Genomic DNA, 19199 nt, shown 5'->3' with positions numbered 1-19199 from the left:
TTAACCAATGGAGGCCTGGATTTGGAGTCACACACAAAATAAGTGGAAAAACACACGACAGGCTGATCCAACTTTGATGTAATGTCCTTAAAACAAGTCAAAATGAGGCTCAGTATTGTTTGTGGCCTCCACGTGCCTGTATGACCTCCCTACAATGCCTGGGCATGCTCCTGATGAGGTGGCGGATGGTCTCCTGAGGGATCTCCTCCCAGACCTGGACTAAAGCATCTGCCAACTCCTGGACAGTCTGTGGTGCAATGTGGCGTTGATGGATGGAGTGAGACATGATGTCCCAGATGTGCTCAATCGGATTCAGGTCTGGGGAACGGGCGGCCCAGTCCATAGCTTCAATGCCTTCATCTTGCAGGAACTGCTGACACACCCCAGCCACATGAGGTCTAGCATTGTCCTGCATTAGGAGGAACCCAGGGCCAACCGCACCAGCATATGGTCTCACAAGGGGTCTGAGGATCTCATCTTGGTACCTAATGGCAGTCAGGCTACCTCTGGCAGCCCTCCAAAGAAATGCCACCCCACACCATTACTGACCCACTGCCAAACCAGTCATGCTGAAGGATGTTGCAGGCAGCAGATCGCTCTCCACGGCATCTCCAGACTCTGTCATGTCTGTCATGTGCTCAGTGTGAACCTGCATTCATCTGTGAAGAGCACAGGGCGCCAGTGGCGAATTAGCCAATCCTGGTGTTCTCTTGCAAACGCCAAGCGTCCTGCACGGTGTTGGGCTGTGAGCACAACCCCCATCCTCATGGACTTGGTTTCTAACTGTTTGTGCAGACACATGCACATTTGTGGCCTGCTAGAGGTCATTTTGCAGGGCTCTGGCAGAAGTAGCGGTCCTGCTGCTGGGTTGTTGCCCTCCTACGGCCTCCTCCACGTCTAATGGTGTACTGGCCTGTCTCCTGGTAGCGCCTCCAGCCTCTGGACACTATGCTGACAGACACAGCAAACCTTCTTGCCACAGCTCGCATTGATGTGCCAACCTGGATGAGCTGCACTACCTGAGCCACATGTGTGGGTTGTAGAGTCCATCTCATGCTACCACAAGTGTGAAAGCACCACCAACAATCAAAAGTGACCAAAACATCAACCAGAAAGCAGATAGGTACTGAGAAGTGGTCTGTGGTCCCCACCTGCAGAATCACTCCTTTATTGAGTGTGTCTTGCTAATTGCCAATAATTTCCACCTGTTGTCTATTCCATTTGCACAACAGCTGTGAAATTGATTGTCAATCAGTGTTGCTTCCTAAGTGGACAGTTCGATTTCACAGAAGTTTGATTTACTTGGAGTTATATTGTGTTGTTTAAGTGTTCCCTTTATTTTTTGAGCAGTGTGTGTATATTAAAATCTATAAAATTTATATATAAAAATATAAATATACACACATACATACACGTGTATATTATATATATATATATATATATATATATATATATATATATATATATATATATATATATAAATATACACAAACATACATACATACATACACACACACACACACACACACACACACATTATATATCCGTCTTAAAGGCAAACAAAACAGCCTGTTTATTTCCAAGGGATTAAGAGAGTTCATCAAAACAGGAATCATGTTTGTGGTCATAAGCCCACAGAAACTGTATGAGGGGATAAAAATCCAAGAAAAATGCAGGATATGGGCCTTTTAAATTATACGGAGAGAAGCGCCCATCACCACCACTGCAGCCCACCTGGGTTTGACGGTTGGTCCTCAGAGTGGAGCAGCAGGCTGGTGCAGCAGAGCTCAGTCTGAATGTACAGATGTCCTCCTTCCTCCCAGGCGGCACTGAAGCCCAGGATGTGTGGGTGCGGATGGAGACGCTCATGATTACGAGCCTCTTTGATGCTCCGGGACCGCTCGGCCTGACTCCGGAAACGCTGTACCGCGCGCTTCACAGCGTACTGCCGGCCATCCAGCAGACTCTTCACCTGACAGTGAGAAAACAGCTTAGTGGATGTAGTGAATTACAGCTTTAACAGCTGTAGTGCACGAGTAAGCAGAGAGTTACACAAAATGCGCATACTTTCAGTCTATGTTAAAGAATTTTTTTTATACAACACAAAACAATAAAACAAAAACGTACCATTACTTTTTTATGTTATACAGAGTAACCATTGATTCTATGACACCGTTTATAAAACAATTATACAAATTTCTAAAAAAAAAAAATCCAACATGAAATTTTATTGCTGATTCTTAGTTTACTTAAAGGGGCCATAAAATAGAAAACTGAACCTTTACACACATGGAAAATAAGCTGCAAAACAACTGTTTGAATTCACCATTTTCTTGATGCCACAAAAACAAGTACATTCACATACACACTACTCACAAAAAGTCAGGGATATGTGGCTTTCAGCTGTAATTTCAGGATGAACCTGAAATGCACTCTAACCTTTACAGGTGACCTTAATGTGACCTTCTCTTTCACTTTTGAATGTACATATCCAGCTGTTCAATGTTTCAGTACTTTTTGCACAACTTGCTGTTCTCCTACAAAGAGCTTAATGGCAAGGTGGTGGTGGTGGTGCTACAGTGTGGGCAGGTGTGTCTAGTCAATACAGAACCGCCCTACAGTGCGGTACAGTGACCCAGTGGCCCAAGACTACTGAATAACATCATTAATCCAGTCATTGTGCCTCTGCATGAACAACACAGGCATAATTTCATCTTCATGGACGATGATGCTCCAGCTCATCGAGGGTGCATCATTAGGGAACGGCTGCTGGAGACTGGGGTACCTCAAATTGAGTGGCCTGCACTTTCTCCAGAACTGAATACCATAGAAAACCTACGGGATCAGCTGAGTGGCCGTGTAGAGGCTCACCCCAGAACCTCAATGACCTGAGGGACACCCTTCAAGAAGAGTGGGATGCCACGCCTCAGCAGACAATGAGTCAACTTGTGAAGAGTATGAGGCGTCGTTGTCAAGCTGTAATTGAAGCTCAAGGGCACATGACAAGTTATTGAGACACTGACATTTTTTGTTGGGGTGTAAAAAACCAGTCAGAACAGAGCTCATTTACAAAAAACAGCCTTAAGCCGCATCAGACGGGATTCGTTTCCCAAGAGCTAATGCCAGTTTACAACAGGACGTCGGAAATGTTTATGACCAACTTGCATGGGATAAACTACTTCCAGTCACCACTGTGTATTCTTAAAAATTATTCTGAACCGGACCAAAACAAAGTGAATCAAACTGCTGTGATTGTTGTCTACATACACCGATCAGGCATAACATTATGAGCACTTCCTTTCCCCCTTTTACGCTGTTCTTCAGTGGTCAGGACCCCCATGGACCCTCACAGAGCAGGTACTATCTGGGTGGTGGATCATTCTCAGCACTGCAGTAACACTGATATGGTGGTGGTGTGTTAGTGTGTGTTGCGCTGGTACAAGTGGATCAGACACAGCAGTCCTAGCTGTCTCAGAGAAAACTCACCTTGTACACCTCCCCAAAGGAGCCTCTGCCAATCAGGCCCAGGTTGATGAAGCACTGGCTGAAGAAGGACTGCGGCCGGTCAGGGTCATACAGGGAGCGTGGCGGTGGGTTTTTGATCAGCGCACAGGACAGCGGGGTCCATGGGGCCCGGCGCTGGGGAAACACACGGCTCAGAGGGGGGTAGCCTTTGGACGGGGGCCGCGGGGGCAGGGAGCGCGAGAGTGGCCGCTGAGGAGACAGAGAGCTTGACGAGGCAGAAGAGGAGAAAGGAAGACGGCGCTTTTTCAGAGAGAACGACTGCTGGGCTTGGGAAAAGTGCGCCGGCACTGGCAGCGGAGTGCTGACCATTTCGACTTCCTGGACTGACGGACCCAGTGCTTCTCACTCGAATCCCATATACGACCTGAAATACATCACTGTCAAAATTACAATCAGTTCAATATCAGCCAAAAGGTTAAAGGTTTTCAAAGGTCTGCAGGGTTTAAAGGGCTCATATTATGGAAAAACACATTTTCTATGCCTTTTATAAAGTTTTATGTAATACATAAACATTGTTAAAAGTTTCAAAATTAATACCACAGACCATATATGGTGTTCAATCAACACATTTACACACAAATACCCATTTAGCCTACAGCAGTTTAGCCCAGACCATTCAATTCGAAGTGATGTGGAGTGGTTTACTTGAATGGAAGGAGTGGAAGATACGGGCAAAAAACAATTCAACGCTGTGCTTTTCATGGCTGTCAGGAAGTAAGCTGATCATTGCAGCCTTCCGAAGGATCCACACTACCAGAAAGCCGCTGTCTATGTTCAGTCATCACTCTATGTGTGCAGGCCATTAACTGCACTGGTGCATAGCAAAACATGAACCATGATTTTAAAGGGCCCATTTCACGGAAATGCCGATATTTGTGGAGAGCACTGCACATCCAATAGTTGGTCACTATCAGTCACACTGAAGTTATAAGGAGTTTTTCAGCACAGACTGGCACAACACAGGTCAGCCAATCAAAACAGACCTAATTTACATGCATCAGTCTTAAAGGCACAGCAACCAAAACAGCCTGTCTCATTAGAACACAAACGAGACTGGAAATTGTATTAACAACGAAATAAGCCTGTTTTTGGAAGGTTATAAAAGTGAGCCAAAAGTGAAAGAACACAAAAGAAATATGTAGGATATGGGTCAGAGTAGAAGCTTTAAAGCAGGATTTGGGTATGTTCAACTACTATTACGACTTTTAAACCTTCTATTCGACTCAGGCCAGCCTGAAAGTAAGTAAGCGAAACTGAGCTGACGTTAGCTACCAAGCTAACCTGACAAGAAGACACCAAATACCGGGCTAGTTTTCTCTCGTTAAACAGTAAAATAAATGGTATTTAAGACGATGTGTGATAAAATAAGTCATTTACCTCACAACCAGTGTTTTTACTCAACTCTGCTGTAAGTACTGTAACGGACTACCGTAACGTTCACACATCTGACACAACCTGCGAGGCTACTCGCTTCGAATTTTTCCCGTTCCACCTTAAATGGTGCAGCAGTTCCATTTCGGCGCCGCAGCCTGAGTAGTCAGAACGTAACTGCCGCACCATTTAAGGTGGAACGGGAAAGGTCGAACTTCAGCTTCGTACAAACACACCCGTTGTCAGCAACTGAAATAACTCTCCTGACAGGTTCAAACTCAGTTTCAACGCCACGGATATCGAGTCATAACCTTTTCAGTGAGTTTCAAGCGAAGTTTTATGGTTAAATTGCTCCTATATTTCGTTTCATTGCACAAGTAAAAACTCACCGTTTTTCCCGTCTTTTCAAAAATCTTCGCCACGCGCCAAAACAGACGATGACGTGAGGAGACGTGGTGCGTAAGTGACGCAATGACGCACGGTGCGTACGCTCACGGATGTAAGACGTAACGTAAACGTCGTCTGTTAGATACACTGTATTTCCAAAAGTATTCACTCCCCCATCCAAATCATTGAATTCAGATGTTCCAATCACTTTCATGGCCACATGTGTGTACCTAGGCCTGCAGACTGCTTCTACAAACATTAGTGAAAGAATGGGTTGCTCTCAGGAGCTCAGTGAATTCCAGCGTGGTACCCTGATCAGACACCGCCTGTACAGCAAGTCCAGTCGTGAAATTTCCACACTACTAAATATTCCATAGTCAACTGTCAGTGGGATTATAACAAAGTGGAAGCGATTGGGAACGACAGCAACTCAGCCACAAAGTGGTCGGCCACGCAAAATGACAGAGCGGGATCAGCAGATGCTGAGGCTCATAGTACACAGGGGTCACCAACTTTCTGCAGTGTCAATCGCTACAGACCTCCAAACTTCATGTGGCCTTCAGATCAGCTCAAGAACAGTGTAGAGAGCTTCATGGAATGGGTTTCCATGGCTGAGCAGCTGCATCCAAGCCTTACATCACGAAGCTCAATGCAAAGCATGGAATGCAGTGGTGTAAAGCACCGCCACTGGACTCTAGAGCAGTGGAGACATGTTCTCTGGAGTGACAAATCACGCTTCTCCATCTGGCAATCCGATGGATGAATCTGGGTTTGGCGGTTACCAGGAGAATGGTACTTGTCTGACTTCATTGTGCCAAGTGTAAAGTTTGGTGGATGGGGGGATTATGGTGTGGTGCTGTTCAGGAATTGGGCTCGGCCCGTTAGTTCCAGTGAAAGGAACACTCAATGCTTCAGCACCAAGAGATTTTGGACAACTTCATGCTCCCAACTTTGTGGGAACAGCTTGGGGATGGCCCCTGTTCCAAAAGGACTGTGCATCACTGCACAAAGCAAGGTCCATAAAGACATGGATGAGTGAGTTTGGTGTAAAAGAACTTGACTGGCCTGCACAGAGTCCTGACCTTGACCCGACAGAACACCTTTAGGATGAATTAGAGCGGAGACTGTGAGCCAGGCCTTCTCGTCCAACATCAGTGCCTAACCTCACAAATGTGCCCCTGGAAGAACGGTCAAACATTCCCATAAACACATTCCTAACCCTTGGGGAAAGCCTTCCCAGAAGACCTGAAGAAGTTGTAACTGCAAAGGGTGGGCCGAGATCATATTAAATCCTATGGATTAAGAATGGGATGTCACTCAATTTCATATGCGTGAGAAGCCAGATGAGCGTCTGTGGAGTGTCCAGATGTGCAAGATGCATGATAGGGGCTACAGAAAGCGCAGTATATAGTAAGGTGTGCAGATGGATATAATAAACCTGTGATTTAACATGAGATTCAGATTCTGTCCCCACCTCTCCTCTTCCCTCTTCTCCTTCCGTCCCCAAGGAAAAGTTGAAGAGCCTGATGGCTCTGGGGACAAAGGATCTCGTGAATCGGTCAACTGAGCAGTGACAGCAACCTGCCGCTAAACATGCTCCTCCTGTCCATGATGGTGTGCAGCAGGTGGCCATCCTCCTCCATAATGGAGAGCAGTTTGTGCAGCTGTCCTTCTCTCAGCCACCTTAACCACAGAGTCCAGTTCCACACCAACCACTGGCCCCGCCTGCCTGACTGGCTTGTCATCTCACCTCTCTTTTATCATGCTTCCTTTCATGATATGTTCACAGATATTATGTATTATGTATATTATTTTATTTCTGAAGACTGATCTACGCTGGCCAACGCATGTTTGGTGTCAGATATTCCACCTGAACATTAAAAACACATTGAATACTGAAAAACAATAGTAGTACTACAAACAAAAACAAGAATTATAACACATTTGAAGCTTTAACGATATGTATGTAAATATGACAATAGAATTTTATCATGCAATACACTGTGTGTATCTGTGTAGTGACTATAAACTTCAGCTGAATATGATCTAAGAAGTTTAGGTTCATGGAATTCCACTGTTTGCAGGCATGTAAGATTTCAGGTCTCACCAGTAGGAATTCATGACCTTTTCTGATTCATTTTTATAGAGGGAATAAATTTTGCTTAATGAATTCTATGTTAACGTTGTCATTTATTTTCCAAGAGTAAAAATGTACAACAGCCAAAACGTCAGAATTCAGTGTTCACCTGTGCGCCGCTTTCTAGCAAACAACATTTAGAATTTAAAACATGCAATGATTCGAATTTCAGCACTGAAAGCTAAATTCCCATGTTCACATATAATCCATACTACTGAAAAGCATAACTTCCATTAAATTTAATAGGGGACAAGTTATGACTTCTTAAATGATTCATATAAGTAAAAGTTTAATTTGGATATGTCCAATTAAATTTTCTATTTGAATAAAATCAAACGGTTCTGTGCTTAAAGGGGAACTCCACTACACTGCCGATTCTCAAAATTTCTAAATCGGTGTTTGAGATGTAAATTCAGAGTGGTTTGGTCTGAAGCGGTTGATTGTAGAGACTTTGATCTCTTTACAGTGGTGGGGATGGGAACCAGGGGTCACCATGACTACAACACAGATATAGACGTTTTAGTCACTATCCAGTGAACTCACCAGTGAAGCTACACGAGTCTTCTTCTTCTATTTAATGTTGATGATGGGAAAAATCAATCAAAAAAAAATTATTCAGGGGACTATTTTCGTTTGCAATGCCCTGCATGTTCCCCTCTGCCATGAATGGATTAAGTAACCCTTATTAGTCCCACAACAGGGAAACTTGACTTCTGCGTTTAACCCATCTGTGCAGTGAAACACCACATGCACACTAGTGAGCACACACACACACAGTGAGCAGCCCAGGCATCCACAGCACCCGGGGAGCAGTTAGGGGTTAGGTGTCTTGCTCAAGGACACCTCAGTCATGTACTGTCGGTGCTGAGGATCAAACCAGCGACCTTCCGGTCACAGGGCCGGTTCCCTAACCTCCGCCAAAACGGACGTGTGGTTCTTATCACCACTACTGTGAACAATTCTGACTCTCTCGTTTCTCTAGAACGGAGGATTTCACACCAAACCACTCGGAACGGCTCTGTTTACATCTTAATCATTTCATCATGTTGAAATTTGATAAAATTGGTGGAGTTCCCCTTTAATGCTGCCTTACCTCCGCCCTCCCCCCCTCGGGTGCGTAAGTGACGCTCGCTGTACGTAAGTTGCGCAGCTCTGTGGGTGGAGAAGCGGAGCAGCATAAACTTCAGCTATGGTGAGTAATGACAATCACCAAAACCGAGGAAACCCGCCGATAAAAGTGGAGGCGTTTAAATTCAGCCGTTTTCCAGAGTCGATTAACATTCGGGACAAATCTCCGGCAAATATTGCTCTAAGACCGTGTGATATTCCGGGAACACAGACAGGCGTTTTGGTGGTTTACTTAGCCAGCAGGATTAGCTTAGCTTAGCCTAGCCGCTAATTAGCAATAGCTCCGCGTCAGCGTCAGTTGTTAATGACGCTGCTAACAGACTCGCTCGAATTACTTTGACGGTAACCGAGGCATTTTACCATCAATTAGCCACGTTTTCTAAACATAAAAGGGGATATTATTAAAAAATGTTAGTATTAAACGCATTACGTTCGACTAGGCTGAAGCTGGCTTCCTCTTCTTCAGCGTCTCGTTCGAATCTTCCCGTTCCACCTTAAATGGTGCAGCAGTTACATTATTTAGCAGTTACGCATGAGTGGAACTACTGCACCATTTAAGGTGGAACGGGAAATTTCGAACGAGAAGTTGGTGTTTTCGCTTTAAGTTGTCTTCGTTTCAGTTTCGTAGTGCAGTAACATTATTTCTTTTAATGGAAATGAACGTTAAGTCCTGTCTCAACAAGAAATGACTGTTAAGAAAAGTAATAATAGATATATAAATATATAGATTTATAGCCTGTGAGGAATGTAAGGTGAGCTGTTAATCATAGTAAATCGCGTTAGGGAAGATATTAAACGACCCACATACTGCATTTGATTTTTTTTTGTGGGTTTATGCATCAGAAAAAGCAACTAGTATTTCATTTTTGCATTTTGTGGCCACTGTTTGTCCTTCAGAATCAAAGGGGAGTTCCATCGATTTCCCAGAATTTCTGTATAATTCGCTTGTGGAGATGTAAACAGTCACTCAGAGTGGTTTGATGTGAAATGGTTCATTTAGAGAAGCTTGCAGTGGTGGTGATGGGAACCAGGAGTCCCAATGTTTACAATGCATATATAGCTATTTTGCCTTGGAGCACCCTACGTGTATCCCTCCACCATAAAGGGATTAAGAGGTGTTTTATACCAGAACTTTATCACAAACTGCTGTAAAACATCAGGTGTTTATAACCATGTAATAACATTCTGTGAGGGAGCTTTTAGAGGTGGACGTCTGGTTCCTATTACCACTGTGAACAGTTCTGACTAAGTTTCTTTTGAACAGAGCATTTCGCACCAAACCACTGAATGATTGTGCTGACGTGTCGCTCATTTAATTGTGCGTAATTTTTTAAAATGCTGTCCCTTTACGACTGATGTATGAACGTCTAAGCTGGATTTCTTTATGGTAAAAATGAACAGGATTTAACAGGAATTAGCAAGCTTTTTTAGGTGTGATAGTGAAGTTAGATAGCTAGATAGACAGACAGATGATTGATCTTTATTGATTCCGGTGGGCAATTGCGGTGTTTCGGTAGCAAGACATAATTGCACATAAACTTACATAAACTATGCAGAAAAATAGAAATAAATCTAGACATAAGTTGAAGTACAAGAGAAATAAAGTATTAAAGTATATCTTTACATATTCACATGGCATATGTAGTTGCATAAGTTGCACTGGCAGCAGTAAAGCACGGTATCTGATGTTATTACATAGTTTTGTTGAAGTTTTATCGTAGACTTCCATGTAGCGTCACTTCACGTCACAGATCTAGCAGTTTTCGAATTTTGACTTCTTAAAGGGAAATTCCACTAATATTTCAAAATGTATAAACCATTTTGATGGAAATGGCCATTGACAGTGATTTGATGTGAAGGGATGCGCTGAAGAGAAACCTACCAACTCGGACTTCCGTGAAACAGGTGGTGATGGCAACACGCTTATAGCCATTTTATTTACTTTTCAGAAAACCTGTATGTGTTTCTTGTGTTCTTACATGAAGTGTTTAGTAATATAAAAAAGTTCTTTGAGAATGGATTTGCTGTATAATGCCCTGTTAGTCTCTCCACCACGTATAGGTTTGGAAAAAGCATTTTAGGCCAAAACTATCAGTAAACAATGTTTAAGGCATTACGCAACATATTTGCAAACCATTGTGTGAGAGAACTTTGAGAGTCATTAAACTCTAGGGATGTGGGACTGAACAATACATTTCTATTTCATTAAATTAAATGAGAGAGAGAAATTTGGTTTTCCATGATATGGACTTGATCAGATCAGTATGTTTAAGTAAATTCAGCACCGCTCAGGCTGTTCACCCTTTTCTAATTCGTTTACCTGCAGCAGTTTATGCAAACCTAAGGCTGGCTGTGTTTACATGCAAAGATTTTCACCAATCTGATTAAATAGATTCTGATTATAGATTGAGACTGAGGTGTTTATTCTCACTCTACTCACTACAAGTAATCATATCCAGAATGACGTGCATGCGTCGAGAACCCAGGCCTGATAGTTTTCAGGCGCCACGCCGGAATTCCGGCGTACCGACGTGTCTGCAAGGGGGAAAAAAAGGTTCGCCTAGTGCAGGGGTCGGCAATCTTTTTGACTCAGAGAGCCATAAAAGCAAAATAATTGGAAATTTATTTCAGTGAGAGCCAGACATGTCAGTCAAGCGAACCGAAACTAAATTTTTTAAGTCTCAAAAATAATAGACGTTAATTAAATTAATTATTTTCAAAAGCTGAGCCGCATCAGAGGGATCAAAGAGCTTGCCGACCCCTGGCCTCGTGATCTGACCATAGGATCTGACATGCGCTGACATGCGCAGGTTTCACTGTAACCAACACCAAGGCCTAGCCTACTAGCCATTAAGCCAGTCAGAAACAGGGCGGGGCTTTGACCAAACAAATTGATAGATTCAGTAGGAAATCCCGGGAAATACAGGTGCAAATTTTTTTCCACTGTTAACGCGAAACGTATAAACTATATTAAGCCTATATTAAGGGGAAAATGGAACTGTTTCAAAATATTTAAAATAAATGGTGCATAGTTTGCTATTATATTTTTAAAAGAAATGAATGTGTCCTTGTTCATGTCATTTAGTCATTGGTTAGGCTACTAATCAATTCCTAGTTTACGTTGGAATATTGTTATTGCCACCTGCTGACCGTTCTTGGTATGGCTGTAGTATCTGTAGTCTCCTATGCTATAGAAGCAATAAGGTATGTGACTAGTTCAAAACAGGTATGGATTCCTGAACAGGCCTGCTAGTCCCAAGAGTTCTGGTAATCTGCACAAGCTTCTGAAATATAGGCTTATATTGGGTTTGTTTATCTCATGTCTGAATGTTGTTCATGTATTTCAACAAAATTCAACACAATCTATCATTGAAGGGACTAATTCAAAAGCAGAAATTCTTTGACAGTAATGAAGATCAGGGTTATACATAGACATATATCTGCGCCCAGGGGCCAACAAGTTATGTGTTAAGTGTGTCGCATACATAGCACCCCCACCCTGCTCACCTCCTGAGCAGAGAAAAAAAGTTCAGGCTCAGGAATTTTTCCCACTATCACCCCTGAGAACCACTTGGTGTAGACGTTACCATGGCAACCATCATCAAGTGAGGCCAGTCAGTGTGAGATGAGCAGCAGTGAGCAGTGCTTGTGTTATTACTTACTTTAAAATGACGTCAGACTCAGGAAAACGTCCTTCACATGTACTTATTAAAGAAGGAAAAGAGAAAGACGTCGTGTTCTGAGACACAAGCTGGACGTCCGTCCTGCCGCCGTCTTTTAAAGATCAGAGCATAAACTTTGTCTCCTCTGCAGACCAGTTTGTACTTCGCCGTGTTGAACGGTATAAACTTTCACTACGATGCGACACATGTGCAGAAGGGACTTAAACTTTCTGATAGGGAATGTAATTGGATACAGGCGTTTACACGGATATTATTCTTCTATTTAACGGATTATTTACATATTTCATTTGTATAGAAATTGGATTCTGAAAGTTATTAGTTGGATTAGTAATGGATTATTAGGCTGCATGTTAACATATTGATAGTCGTTTCTAGAAAGAGCACATATAGGTATATATGTCTGTGTCATTCCTCCAAGCAATTCTGAGTAACAAGCTGGACTGTGGCTTCATCAGAGCGCTGTGCTCCAAACTAGACCCAAGTACAGTGATAGCTTATCAGTTTACCTCGTTGGGAACGTTACAGGGTTATTGTGGATGTACAGCATATAGTTCACAAGCTATGATAAGAAACTGCGATAAGAGTATTTAAAACCGACGTAACGGTCTCCCTTTCTCACTCCAGGACGTGTTTTTAATGATAAGGCGTCACAAGACGACAATCTTCACCGACGCCAAAGAGTCCACTACCGTTTATGAGTTAAAGCGCATCGTCGAGGGGATCCTGAAGAGGCCGCCTGAAGACCAGAGGCTTTACAAGGTATGCAATGGTTCTTCACTGGGAAAATGTTCTAAATGACCTAGCACACTCAGCGTTCTTTTCACTGCTACTGGTGTGAATTTGGATTCGTAGCGTACACATTAGTAGCTCTCTCTTAATGTAGCGTTTTCTCTTAATGTAGATTATGAAAGTCTCCGGGAACAATGTGTAAGGTATTAAAAGCACTTGAATGATGCTAAGTGTTCTATTTTACATCCAGGAAAGTTAGGAGGAGAAAAAAAATCAAGATAGAAATATAAAACATGGCTTATCTGAGCTTAATCTGAGAAGCGTCAAGGTGTGGTCCTAATATTCTAATGAGCTCATGCGATGGACTGAGGGCTGTCATACACTTCTAGTCTTCTATACCACTAAAGCAGAGCACAACAGCATGAGCAAAGTTGGGAGAAATGAGCGAAGCCATTTATTACAGTTATTCATTATGGCCCACTCCTTATGCTTCAGTGATGTCAAGCTGAAGTCAGCTGTTCGTCAGCTTCTTGTTTGAATTTTCCACGTTCCACCTGAAATGGAGCAGCAGTTATATTCTGGTGCCTCAGGCGTCAGAACTGCTGGACTGTTTCAGGTGTAATGAGGAAATTAGCTAGCTAGCTACTGAAACATCAGCATACTACTAATGAAGAAACAGGCTATAATACATTGAAACAGCACTAAACCAAGACAATACAGTGGTTATCGGAATTTTTAACAGAGAAAATTCTCATATTTGTGGGTTTCTTTGGTCTCTTGTTCAGCCGTCTTGCCGGATTTTCTTTTTTCTTATAACTCTCTGTTTAGAGTCTCTGAAAAACCTCCGTTTGGAGGGCCGTGTAGCCCCAACACATTGCCCTACCCTTCTATCTCAGTAGTTTGAGACACCCTACCCCCTAGGCTGGAGTTGAAGTCATGTCTTCATATAGATGACAGATTTGTGTTTGTGCCAGTATGAACAGCAAAAACCCACTGAATTGGACAGTTTTGGTTCTGTTTGGGTCACTTTATTGGGTGCTGAATTCTGCTACACATATGATCATGCATTTTTTTTTTTTTTTTTTTTTTTTTTTTTTTTTGGGTCAGTCCAATTCGCATTCATCAAAATTCCAGGCTGACGGGAATAAACTTCCTGCAGTGTCAACAGATGCGTGTTACTATGGTTCTGGTCCTTGTATTTTATTTTAGAGGACAAGTGAGAACAACAGGCGGTGTAAGTAGAAACATGACTCAGTCTAATGGAAGAAATCAACTGAATAGCAAAATCACATGTACTTAATGGATGTTTTGGGTGGGAAATAGTCTTCATTCTTGTATCTTGAGGACTGTTTGTTCTCCAGATTTAAACTTGCCGTGATGCTGATTTGTTGCAGCTGGTGTGTTGCACTGCAGATCGTGCTTCCAAAAATACTTGTCAGCTCCATCTTGTGGAATAAGAAGGCAATGTACTTTGGTCTTCTGTTATTCCGTTAGTTTACCAAAGGGTATATGTTCTGTTGGTTGTTTTCTGCCACCCATATTGTGCCTATTATCCAGTAAGATGCTATTTGACAGCTGGTACCACTGTACAGTGCTATTGTACCCATTCAGAAGCTTGGCACCTTGGCCTCATTGTGTTCCCTGTGTGTGCGTTTCAGGATGAGCAGCTGCTAGAAGACAGTAAAACACTGGGAGACTCCGGTTTCACCAACCAAACAGCCAGACCACAGGCTCCAGCTACAGTAGGATTAGCCTTCCGCATCAGCGGTATGTCTCAGCTACAGCAGTGCTGACAACTGTACACTCCACCTTCTTCCTCCTGCCTTTGAGTGATCATGTCAGATTGGCACAGTTTACCATGCCTAATTGTAATAATTTAGGTTATACAGTTACACCAAAAGACTCAGTACAAATATTCACTAAATTACAAGTGTTATGCAATGAGTCCGTATTAATTGATATGTAATCCTTATTTTTGGGTACCAGTAATTCAGCTTGCCTGGCTATAATTCTTACAGTTCCATAAAAATAAATGATTGAAGAAGTATACTGGCACTGAAATTCTTAAGTCATGATACATGCCACAAGAAATCATGATGTATTAAATGACAGACTAGATTGAATGTTAACATTTGGTCCGTTCATCCTTGTATACATGAAAAATCTGGTTGCTAAGAAGTCAAAACAAAACTTTTCAGGAAGTGTACACTGAGAACTGTAATCTGAACAGTTACTATCCCAGCAAAGCCACTATTGTTTGGTTAAGAGGTTGGCTATTGTTCCCTTTAATTCCCTCTTTATTTGTAGACTTTTATTCTTAAACACTTGTCCTGCAAGCATATTATTTAGATATAATTAATTTGTTTTAATATGTAGGGCTACACATTATTCAGTAACTACTAGGACTGCACAATATGTACAAAGTTGTGCTTCTGTGTTTATATTGATGCATGCAATGTCTGTAATACATCTTCCAGTGTATTAAATCCACTTTGAGGAATCAGTCATGTACATGGCTAGATTTCCATACATTGCTGTAAGAAAAATAATTGGCTTTGCATGATGATGGAATCCTATCAGTATTGTCATCTTGATATTTGATGACTTGATTTATTTATTCTACTCCAGAAGAGCAGAATGTTCAGGTGATGGTGGGCTTATACACTAAAATGTCTACATCTTATTCATTTCACTGCATTCTTAGCCCTACAGAAATAATGTTCTTGAAAAATTGGAAAAGATCAAGTGATGTATTTTCAGCGTTTTTGATTTATTTGGTTGCAAAGAGTGCATAGTTAGACCTGATATACCACATACTCGGGTCTAATTATGCTCTCGTTGTAATCAAATATGCAGCTGGGAAGTGTTTTTAAGTACTGACAATATCCACAATATGCTCAGAAAAGCATATTGTGACATGGTATGAAATAGGTTTTCACGATGATGGTATATTGCCCAGCCCTACTCCTGTATTGTGCCTCCTTCAAAAAGCAGTTTGGGCTGAAACACTTCTTATAGCTCCAGCATGAGTGGGTGGGGCTGTAGTAGGCTAAATAGGCAGATATACACTCACCGGCCACTTTATTAGGTACACTGTTCACTTGCTTGTTAACACAAATAGCTAATCAGCCAATCACATGGCTGCAACTCAATGCATTTAGGCATGTAGAGGTGGTCAAAACAACTTGCTGAAGTGCAAACCGAGCATCAGAATGGGGAAGAAAGGTGATTTAAGTGACTAAGTGTGCTGGTTGTTTACATACACCGATCAGACATAACGTTATGACTACACTCATTGTCCATTTTATCAGCTCCACTTACTGTATAGCTGCACTTTGTAGTTCTACAGTTACAGACTGTAGTCCATCTGTTTCTCTGATACTTTGTTGGCCCCCCTTTTACCCTGTTCTTCAGTGGTTGGGAGCCTCATGGACCCTCACAGAGCAGGTACTATTTGGGTGGTGGGTCATTCTCAGCACTGCAGTAACACTGACAGGGTGGTGTGTTAGTGTGTGTTGCGCTGGTCTGAGTGGATCAGTGCTGCTGGAGTTTTTAAACACCTCAGTGTCACTGCTGGACTGAGAATAGTCCACCAGCCAAAAATATCCAGCCAGCAGTGTCCTGTGGGTAGCATCCTGTGACCTCTGATGAAAGACTAGAGGGTGATTAGCTCATACTGTGCAGCAGTCTCGTCTCTGACTTTACATCTACAACATGGACTGACGGTAGGAGCGTCTAGTGGAGTGGACAGTGAGTGGACACAGCACTGCTATGTTTGATCTACTCGCACCAGCACAACCACCACGTCAGTGTTACTAAAAGGGGGCTAACAAAGTATCAGAGAAACAGATGGACTACAGTCTGTAACTAGAACTACAAAGTGCATCTATATAGTAAGTGGAACTGATAAGATGGACAATGAGCAGGTTGGCAAACAAGGAGGGGGTCATAATGTTATGCCTGATCGCCGTATGTTAACATTGTGTAATATCTTACTACGTTAAGCTACTATATAAAGAGTAGTTCAGAGGAAAAAAACTTTTAAGTCCATGTTACTCAGTCCTGGTTTCAGAGATGCCTTGCTTATTTTATTAATATATGGTTGTTCTCTTTCTCTCTTCTTCTCTGTAGATGATGCGTTTGAGCCCCTGCAGGTGGAGCCATTCTCCAACCCTCCAGAGCTTCCTGACGTCATGAAGCCTCAGGACTCTGGCAGCACGGCCAACGAGCAGTCGGTGCAGTAAGAGGGGACGGAAGAGAGGGATGAGTGGAGGAAAAGAGGAGGAGAGGAACCGAGTGCTCTGTTACACAAAAGGGTCCAATACACCCGGACTGAGTACTTAAAGGGGTTTAGGGGTTTAATAAAACCAAACGGGACATATTGTCACTCACAGTCGAACTGAACTGAATCCGCCACTCCTCAGTGTGTGCACACAAACCTACACAAAGAAATCCAATGTAATGTTATATAGACCTTGTAATTTACTCATTCAGGACTGAGGCTCATTTCAATCTCACTGACTTCCAGCGCACTGGCTCCACTGACTGACCTCGTTTTCTTTCAGCTGAACAACACTGGGCTTCTTTAGCATGTAGCTGTCCATCTAAAAGGCTGCTGTCACCATTTGTGTTGTTAGTTTACTTTAAAAGAAAAAACAATAGAAGAAAAGGACGAGAAAAAGCGCTCGACTCTTACACTTTTGTGCTTTGACATGTTCTTTTACTTGGGCCACAGAGCAGTTTCCAGGTTGTGGATATGCTCAAGAATTTACATTTGAATTTGTGTGTGTTTTTTTTTTTTTTTGTTTGTTTTTTTTTTGGGGATAGTTTTTCACTTTGGCTTTGCCCATTTTATATATCTCAGTCTAGCCCTAAACAGATCAGTAGTGCATTATCTAATTTATCCTTTTTTTTTTTCTTTTCTTTTTTTTTTATTAATTTAAGCATTTAGGAAACGACCCTTTTAGGCAGTTATATTAAATCATAATTTTACACAATTCAAGTTCACATTTCCTTGTTTATTTCTGGTAGTGTTTCTAGTTAGTGTTTGACTGCATTTCATGATCCAACTCACATTTAAAGATGAAAATTTTAATGTACAAAAAAACAAACAGGCAACTTTTCAGGTTTCTAGATGACTGTTACTGCTGTTTTTAGCTGTGCGATATACTCTCATCCATTTTCATAGACAAAATCATGTCAGTGTCACAAACCTCTGTCTGAGGCTACTTAAGACGGAATTACACTGATATTTCAAACGCTGCATAATTAAACACTGAAGAATCGGTCATTCAGAGTGTTTTGTTGTGAAAGGTAGTGTCCTAGAGAAACTTGCTGAGTCAGAGTTGCTCATGATAGTGGTAATAGGAACCAGACGTCTGAAGAGTTTAATTACTGTCGGGTTTTGTTTCCCAGACAGGGATCAACTCTAGTTCAGGATGGGCTTCACTGAAGAATCTCAATTCAGAATGCAGTGTAATGTAGTGCTAAGCTTATCCTGACCCAAGATCCCCACTTCAGTGAAAGGTTTTGGTGTAGAGTGGTTATGTATATGCTGCCTGATGTCTGAAACATGATTTCATGATAGTCTTGAGAAGTTTTTGGCTTAAATGTTTTTTTTGTTTGTTTTCTTTTATGGTAGACAGGAATACGCAGGGGGTTGTGAAGCTAAAGAGTCCCCAAAGACTTTTTCTTTCCCTAATTTACTGCTATTTACAATCTATATTACATATAAAACTCCACATAAGACACTTGTTGGTTCACTGGCTGTGTAAGAGAGCGAATAAACCGGCGCTATAGACATGGTGACCCCTGGTTCCATTCACCACCACTGTAAAGACATCTCAGCCTCTAGGTTTCCATGCAATGAACCATTTCACGTCAAACCAGTCAGAATGACTGTTTACATCACATTTTGTTAAAGTTCCCTTTTTGTAACTCAGTTTGAGGCAAATGTGAGATTCAGGAAGCAGCTTGGTAAATATTGGTGGACTGTAAGCTTCCAATACTTGTTAGCCACATTAGCCTTATTGCTCGAGTGACAAACTTCTGACACCAAACGTGTCTTGATGAGGTGGGGGTGGATTTTTTTTTTTTTTTTTTTTTTTTCCTTTCCACATTTCCTTTAAAGGTTATGTTTTGCATATTAAGAACATAATTGTACAGTTAACTGGGAAGCCCTGTTTTACAGCTTGTATTCATTTGCTATATTAGGACATAAACAATGGGACAAGTCTGTA

General features: G+C 42.0%; 2 protein-coding genes across 5 annotated transcripts in view; one reads left to right on the top strand and one right to left on the bottom strand.

Annotated features, from left to right (window-relative positions):
• pkmyt1 (protein kinase, membrane associated tyrosine/threonine 1) overlaps positions 1–9035 on the bottom strand; it is an 18433-nt gene extending 9398 nt beyond the window's left edge. For 2 of the 4 annotated variants that reach the window (XM_017683023.2, XM_037544420.1), the window contains exons 1-3: positions 5286–5380; positions 3487–3889; positions 1735–1972 (exon numbers count right to left, since the gene is read on the bottom strand). In XM_017683023.2, the coding sequence (XP_017538512.1) occupies positions 1735–1972; positions 3487–3834 (586 nt within the window). In that variant the 5' untranslated portion in view covers positions 3835–3889; positions 5286–5380. Of the gene's footprint in view, positions 1–1734; positions 1973–3486; positions 3890–4902; positions 5002–5285; positions 5381–8978 lie in introns of those variants that run through there. The other 2 variants (XM_037544418.1, XM_037544419.1) reach the window with 2 other exon arrangements.
• Positions 8568–19199, top strand: LOC108411451 (elongin B). The gene is made up of 4 exons (XM_017683024.2): positions 8568–8612; positions 12856–12990; positions 14619–14727; positions 17092–19199. Exons 1-4 carry the CDS (start codon positions 8610–8612, stop codon positions 17202–17204), a joined length of 360 nt encoding a protein of 119 aa, XP_017538513.1. The 5' UTR covers positions 8568–8609; the 3' UTR covers positions 17205–19199.

Source organism: Pygocentrus nattereri, chromosome 13, assembly GCF_015220715.1.
Source record: "Pygocentrus nattereri isolate fPygNat1 chromosome 13, fPygNat1.pri, whole genome shotgun sequence".
Lineage (NCBI taxonomy): Eukaryota > Metazoa > Chordata > Actinopteri > Characiformes > Serrasalmidae > Pygocentrus > Pygocentrus nattereri.
The sequence above is the reverse complement of the archived record's forward strand: the minus strand, read 5'-3'. Positions and strand labels throughout refer to the sequence as shown.

Excerpts from the sequence above, each read along its gene's own strand:
- LOC108411451 (XM_017683024.2), top strand. Across the intron at positions 12,991-14,618 it reads AAGACCAGAGGCTTTACAAG|GATGAGCAGCTGCTAGAAGA; the intron begins GTATGCAATGGT and ends TGTGCGTTTCAG. Across the intron at positions 14,728-17,091 it reads ATTAGCCTTCCGCATCAGCG|ATGATGCGTTTGAGCCCCTG; the intron begins GTATGTCTCAGC and ends TCTTCTCTGTAG.